Source organism: Oikopleura dioica, chromosome 1 (genome assembly GCF_907165135.1).
Source record: "Oikopleura dioica chromosome 1, OKI2018_I68_1.0, whole genome shotgun sequence".
NCBI classification, from domain to species: Eukaryota; Metazoa; Chordata; class Appendicularia; order Copelata; family Oikopleuridae; genus Oikopleura; species Oikopleura dioica.
Window position 1 is genome coordinate 7,166,782 of NC_137291.1, and position 7,258 is coordinate 7,174,039.

At 41.2% G+C, this 7,258-nt stretch overlaps 1 protein-coding gene across 1 annotated transcript; it reads right to left on the reverse strand.

Annotated features, from left to right (window-relative positions):
* Positions 1-7: 7 nt before the first annotated feature.
* LOC145695583 (uncharacterized) lies at positions 8-2,573 on the reverse strand. The gene is made up of 6 exons (XM_081772571.1): positions 2,210-2,573; positions 1,585-2,166; positions 1,104-1,545; positions 563-1,062; positions 310-524; positions 8-269 (listed from the first exon to the last, which is right to left on the reverse strand). Exons 1-6 carry the CDS (start codon positions 2,535-2,537, stop codon positions 21-23), a joined length of 2,316 nt encoding a protein of 771 aa, XP_081628697.1. The 5' UTR covers positions 2,538-2,573; the 3' UTR covers positions 8-20.
* Positions 2,574-7,258: the final 4,685 nt, after the last annotated feature.

Here is a 7,258-nt window from a genome sequence, read left to right on the forward strand (position 1 = left end):
TCGGGATTGTTCTTTTTTATTTAGCAAGTGATAATAGACATTGACTTGTCCATCTTCACCCACTGGCTTTTCCATTGAGTATTGCATTTCACCGCAAATTTGTTTTGAGTCAAGTGAGAATCGTTTTCGCATTTTACAATGCACCATTTTCGTCCAACCGATCCACCACATGCGAGCTTGTGACCAGTCGGTAGAAATTTGGATGGAATCGAATCTTGAGTGCATTTTTCAGTAGGAACAGAAACACTATCTCCAGTGCAGCTTGGTAGCTAAAATAATTTCGAAAGGTGATTAATTTATATAACTGACCGTGGTCCCCTTCGCTTTTATCCAAATATTCTGCTTCTTTCGACAGATCACTCCGTATCCTCCCGCGTCATTTCCATTTTCGCAGACAAGTCTGCATTTGTTTCCCTGGCACTGCCAAGAATGCTCTCCTTCTGGCTTGTGCTTCTCCGGAATGCAGGACGCGTCGCACTTTGATGTGAGACAATCGTCTGGCAGTTCACAGGTTGGAGCAGATCCTGAATTCGATTTTTTGACGGATCATTTTTCCTTTTACCTTTGACAACTCTCCAGCTGTTCGTTTTTCCTCTATGCATACATCTGATAAGATAATTTCTATCAATGAAGTTTCCAGCACATTTTGCTTTGCAACTTCGAGTTCTCTTCTTCACATTAGTACAGGCCCAAGTTAATGCGCCGGTAGAGGATTCTAATGAGCTTGGAATTGACGAGATAGGGCAGATTGCAGGAGTTTGGGTTGTTGTTATCGTTGAAGTCGTCGTCGAAGTCGTCGTTGTAGTCGTCGTGGTAGTCGACGACGTTGTTGTCTTCCAACTTTCATCGAGGCATTCGTAGTTGCCATAAAGCGACTCTGTCCGGAAGCAAAAATACGCATGTCCTGCAAAGTTGTAAGCAGTGTAATAAGTTCCACCAGTCGAATATTTATACAGTCTCCACGATCCGTACGCGTATCTGATCACATTTTCAATTCCTTCACATGTGTAGTATGCTGTTTTATCTTCTGGCCCTGTCCTGTGACAGATTCTCCATCCCAACCTAGGATTCTACTTTTTTTGTATTATTTTCTTGTAACTTACTTCAACTTCTTACAGCACTCATTTTTTACCACGCAGTCATTTCCATTCGGATCCGCCCAAGATGCAGGCCAGCTTCTCCCAACTTCTTCGTTGTTGTTCACATATCCATCTTTGCAAGAGCACTTGAATCCGTCCCGAACGTCCGTGCAGTCAGCATTGGGACCGCAAGTATGAGTCCCAAGGGCGCATTCGTCTACTTCGGGGATAAAAGCGCACGATTTTCCGTCACCTTTGTATCCTTCGTTACATTTGCAAGAGAAACCTTCGAATCTGCTGGTACAAGTCGCATTTTCATCACAATCATTGGAAGCACAATTATCAGGCAAAGCAGGTCCATCTTTAGCGCAGGAAAGTCGAGTGCCTAGCCGATTCATTTTGATGTTCATTGGTGGACAGATATTAGCGCCGCCATTCACTTTGTCCCAATAACTATAACTTCCACCTGAATTCAGTTTTGGTTAGATTCCTTTATTTTCTTTACCTGGAAAGGGGTAGTAGCTGGGAGTCATATGGTACCACCAAGATGTCCACAAAGAGATAATGCCGCTTCCGTCGGGGCAACTCCAAGTTTCCCGGCCAGACGTTACTGAATCTGGATTGTAAACGCATGTGTAGCATTTGCTTCGGCAAAGAAAAATTCCCCCGCAACATCCATTCGGTGTTCTTGGGTATTTTTCATTGCACGTGGCTAGACTTCCATCTTCATCTTCTCCGCCAGGGCAATCTTGAGTTCCGTCGCAAAGTCGATCCGTGAATACTTTCCGTTTTTCTCCAACTTTATCTTCAGAAGAGCAAGTCGCCGTGTCCGATAATTCGTAATCGGGAAACATCGGTGCTCCATCAGAAAAGGGTTTGGTCAACCCTTGACAGTACATTTTTTGTATTTGTAATGCATCAGTCGTTGTTATTTTATTTCTACGTGTGAGATGAGACTCGTCTTTAAACGTTGCAATGGGTTGATCACTGTTCGCGAAGGTGAAGGAACTGTACTGCATAATGGATACTGGATCGTAAGTATCCGAAGTATCGAACCATCTTTCGGAAGAAACTTTGCTCCAAGCACCTTATAATTTCCGATTTGCAATTTCAATCTTACGTAATATTACCTGGATTTGATGTTCTTTCGGGAAAGTAATCAATATATTCGTCTCTATCAGGCCGCTGTTGCTCATGGAGAACTCCGAGCGCATGCAGAACCTCGTGCTGGGTAACGCCTGTGCTTTGAGCGCAGCCAGTTGTCAAATTAATTTTCTGCCAGCCAGCAGGAACTCCCAATCCAGCGATTCCCCAACCTTTGCTTTTACCAACTGCAGACGAACAACCCGTATGTTTGACGAAAATGATCCCATGTCGAAACTCTTCGGTTGTTTCTACCGAAACGTTTTCAAGGAATGGCATATGAAAGCATCCCAAAGCAGTTTCTAGTGACTTCATGTACTGTATAATTTTGTCCTGCTCCGCATTCAATGACGAATGAGACCAGACCGCCTTTATGACAAGTTAGAAAATATTCGTACAAACCATTCAAAAGTTTATTTCTAACTCATTCCTTCAATTTTAGGCAGCCATTTGTAAGAAGACTTGTACAATGCTCGAACCATAAGGTCATCATCTTCAACTAAACTACCATCCTCGTTGATTGCTTGCGACTCGTCCTCGATGATATTCCATTCAGATGTATTGACACCATAGGATTCGAATTCTTTCGCCTTTCAGAAAAAAGTTGCTATTCCCTCAATCTATTGGTACTTACAATCTCTTTGGAAATAAACATCTCGTCCTCGAAAACCTCTTCCTCAATTTCTTCAAAAATCTCTTGGGCCATTGACCCGACCAAAAGCCCGAAAAGGAGCTTCATTTTCGAAAGTATTCGATTCAAAATTTTTCGAAAATGGCGCACGGTGGGTGTAAAGCAGCTTTTATATGCTGCACAAGAATGTTGGTGGTTCTATCAACCACAAGCCTTAATTCGACGAATATTTTCATGTTTCTTCTCAAGAACCAACGAGAATTTATGTTTCAAACATCGTTCTAAAAAGCCTTCCAATCCATGTATTCAAAACGGCTTCACAGGAGGAAGTAATTTTCGAATACCAACTCCCTCATTTCAACCTTATAATTTCGCGAAAAAAATCGCCCTTCGAACTTGTCTTCCTGGTTTCCTTGATCCCTCAAATTGCAAATTCCAGATGAGGCGGATAAAAAAGTAAGCGTGAGAAAGATCGGTGCTCAGCGATGCAAATCCATGAGCAGGTACTTATCCTGTTTGGAGAAAAGCGATCGCAATCTTGTTTTGCCAAAACCAAACGGTTGAGTACTTTCAAAAATAACCGGAACCACAACAGTTGCCTGAGATTTATTTTCTCAGGCTACGATTTTATGCTTCCTCGAAGATCCTCGTCGTTGAATTTCGTGGCTTTTCGGGCAAGAAAATCGTCAATTTTTATCACATCTTTTATTTATTTGTCGATAATCTTATCGACATTAATCTTTTCTTACTGTATAGAACGCTCAAGACGTCGCCATAAATTCCTGAGAGTTCTGAAGAAGGCGTGGGCGCCCGTTCTGAGAAGGAGCGAAGGCAAATAAAAGTAATAATTACCAGACGCCAGAGCCTTAATTGGAGCAAAGTGAAAGGAATTTCAGAAGAGAGGGTAAACACCCTATTTGTTTTGGGACGAGTGGCGACTTTGTAAAGATCTAAAGAGAATGGGATACAGAGAAAATTTTAGATTGAGGACCAAATAAAGTGAATTCCACATTCTTTGACGACCTTGTTATCAAGAAGAAAGCAAAGAAGCTGTAACTTTGATTTTATTTTTTTCTCTTTAGTAAGTAAATTTATCGATTAGTTGTCCTCTCGAAAAGTGGCGCGAGCTCGCTTCGGGTGGTCCCTTAAATTAAAGTTCTAAGTTGAGATCAAACTTTTTTATCGGTTTTGAAAAGTTCCCCTGGAGGCGCTTTCGGAGAGTTATTTTGCGAAGCTTTTTCTGCGCGCCTACTCCCTTTTAAAAATTGTTTTACTACAAAGCATACTAGCACGTCGATTTTGACCGACCGGCTTCGTCTTTTTTTAGCGTCGCCCTTCGTTCTCCACCGCCCGGTCTAGTGAAATGCCCGGTGCAGTACGCTCAGCAAGGCAAAATGCCTCGGTGCTTCCTTTAGGGTGTCTGTCCTATTTATGCAAATCTCGTTAGATAGAAGTTCGAATAGCTACTCCATCTTTGATAATTTTTCGAACCTACCAAAGAAAGATAAGACGAAAATATTGATCAGTTTTTTTTTAATGTACCCTAAGGAGGGGGTCGACGAGAATCGGGATTTTTTGGCCAAAAATGCGGGAAACCCTGATAAGATAGGCAAAATCTGATTTTACTTGTGGATAGAATGGTTGTTAAATCAAACGGCGAAAACTAGAAAACATTTTGGCCAGAAAAAATCGGTCAAAAATCCCGTCAAAGAAGGGCCATTTTCCCGAAAATGCACCAAAAATTGTCAATTTTCTTACATCTTCATTTCTTACAATCTTAAGATCATCGCAATTTTATTTTTCAAAAGGAGTATTTAATTGTTTTAATAATAATGTTCGCTCTATCAATTTTTTACGCATGAAAGATATTGTTATCTTCGAAGACTTTTCTTTGAAATCCTTGCTGTGCTTATTGCGTTCAAAATTGCCGTGGAAAATGAACTTGTTGATATCGAATTCCATGTCGCATGGAAGTGGAGCTGGAGTACCCTACTCGGTGGTGCTGGATTGGCGGTGGGCTGGGGCCGCTCGCGGGCGGAGCAGCGCCGCCACGACCAGCGTCAACTACAACCGTCTCTACAACTGCCACACTCGCACACTCGAACCCAAAAAAATCTCCTTTTTTAAAAAAAAACCCGAGGCTCCGATTCAATCAGCGCAATCTGCGTCGGCTCCTCCGCCCCGTTATTATTTTTTTAAAGACAGGCGGAGAGAACAGAGAGAATAAAAGAGACAGAGCGTTTTCTAGCCCAGGCCCTGACCACCTTCCTTTTCTTGGAAAACTTGAGGGAATTGAGAATGATAATAAGATTTTGAAGAATTGCAGGTGGTAGGGGGCCGGGGCGATTCCCGACCAGGACATTTTTTTTTCTTTTGGAAGCGTGGGCTCTAGCCCGACCGGTTCTTGGGCCGACCAGCCTCAAGGCGATTCCTGCGACCACCACCACACCCTATCCTGGTGTCGAATGGCACAACACCGGCACCAAGCTACACACTACGACTCTGGCTCATTCATTCAAAAAATAAAGAGATAGAGAGTGTTGAATTGGAAGAAAAACATCATTTTGAAAAATTACATTTTCTGCTTGGATTTAGGTCCACCACCTTACAGTTCTGTCAAGGGTTGAGCCATTGCTCTTGAAGAATTGCAGGTGGTAGGTTCTGTCCGGGAACGATCGACAATTATGACTCCAGAAGAAAATTACTTCAAAGCAAAAATAGACTTGCAGAGGATGAGTTTTATCCCATCTCATGACGTTTTATGAATTATTTTCACAATAATAAGGAAAACACAGGCATGTTTTTAATTTATTAATTGCACCAATTTAATCTTGTGTGAATGATTGCATATGTATGATAAAATATAATTTTCCGGCTGATTATATTGCTGCTTTTTATTCCCTTATATACGGACCGAAAACCGGCATATTTTCTTATTTTATTATTTTTAGCTTGAATTAATTTTGATTGAAAATATTTAGACAGAAAAATAAATCGATATGTCCGGTAAATGTCCGACTGCAGTGTAATTACATTGGATTTCTTTAAGGTTATTCGGTATGCATATGAAAATTGAAGAGAAAGTTTCCGTTGCATTTGAAAATATTTTCGAATTTGTGCATCATTCAAGTATAAAAGCTGGCTTTTGGCGGCTAATCCCCGCATCGACTTCCTCCATTTTGCATTTTTTGCAAAAAGAATGCGCTGCCATGCGTGAAATTCCAAATCCTGTCGAATCACCACGCGTGACCACTCAAAAACGAATTCGACAAATTCCAATCCAACCCGAACTTTTGGTGTTTTCTCAAAGAATCAAAGGTTTATTTTCAAGAATGAAAATGGTTTAATTTTGGTGGAGTTCGTGGAATTTCTTTTGGAGTATCTTTTGTTGTTGGAATTCCACGGGTCGAAGAGTAAGCTCCTCTTCCTGAAACTCGAATGTTCTCATTGAACAAATCGATATTCGCAGTTTCTTGAGTCTTATACGACTTGTATTTGGTACTCTCTTTTGCCGCCTTGATTCTAGCGTTCAAGGTCTCATTCATTTTCTTCCAGTCATCCTCAGAAACCGCCAATTTGCGTACGCTTGACTTTGCTGTTGTATGTTTTTCCGCATAATTTGAGATTTTCTCCTTCGAATTTTCACCTGGGACAACGTATTCTTTTTGAAAATTGATACTTGCATCGCCGTATTTTTGCGCTACTCCGTATCTCGGTCGCTCAGTGTGTTCATATTTTCGTTGGAGACGGGTAAAGATGTCCGGGAATTGGAAGTCTTCCTTGCTATCAAGAGAAAAAGGCCCAAGGGGAGCATGTCGGACAGGATCTTTTGTTACTTCGGGAAAAGTGAATCCACGCCCTTCCAGTTCCTTTCTTGGTTCTTACTGATTAGAATTTTGAAAAGAAAAGACGATTGAACCATGCATAAAAGAATAAGTGAGCGCCGCCTTTCCCAGTACAAAGTCCATATCGAGGCCGATCCACGTGATCGTATTTTCTCAATAAATCAACAAAATCATGGAATTTCTCTGTCTCATCTTCAGGCACAAGTTCGTAGTCGACAAGATAATTGTGCCTCTTTCTCGGCTTTATTTCGCCCGTCATTTTTCAAGTCGCTTTCCAAAAAATGGTTCTCCATGCCAAAACATGGATACAAATAGATCGGACAACGCAAATATTTTTATCAATGATTTCTTTCCTAAAAGATCCTTAACCAGAACTTTGTAGGAACTTTGATCGAAGATTGGCCTTCTTGCCAGGTTACTAAAGCAAATGCATTACGAATTCAGTGCGCTTCTTTTCTTCGGATGTTTATGAACTGAAGGCTACTAATTTTGGGAAAGTAGCGTCTGCTGCCGGCTGCAAGTAATCACAATTTTTTATTTTATGTTTCAAATAACAAAAA

Bases quoted from the DNA above. Each gene is read 5' to 3' on its own strand.
- LOC145695583 (XM_081772571.1), bottom strand. From the start codon at position 2,537: ATGAAGTCACTAGAAACTGCTTTGGGATGCTTTCATATGCCATTCCTT. The intron at 1,063-1,103 runs GTAAGTTACAAG...GTAGAATCCTAG, and splicing joins GAGTGCTGTAAGAAGTTGAA to GTTGGGATGGAGAATCTGTC. The intron at 270-309 runs GTCAGTTATATA...AAATTATTTTAG, and splicing joins TAAAAGCGAAGGGGACCACG to CTACCAAGCTGCACTGGAGA.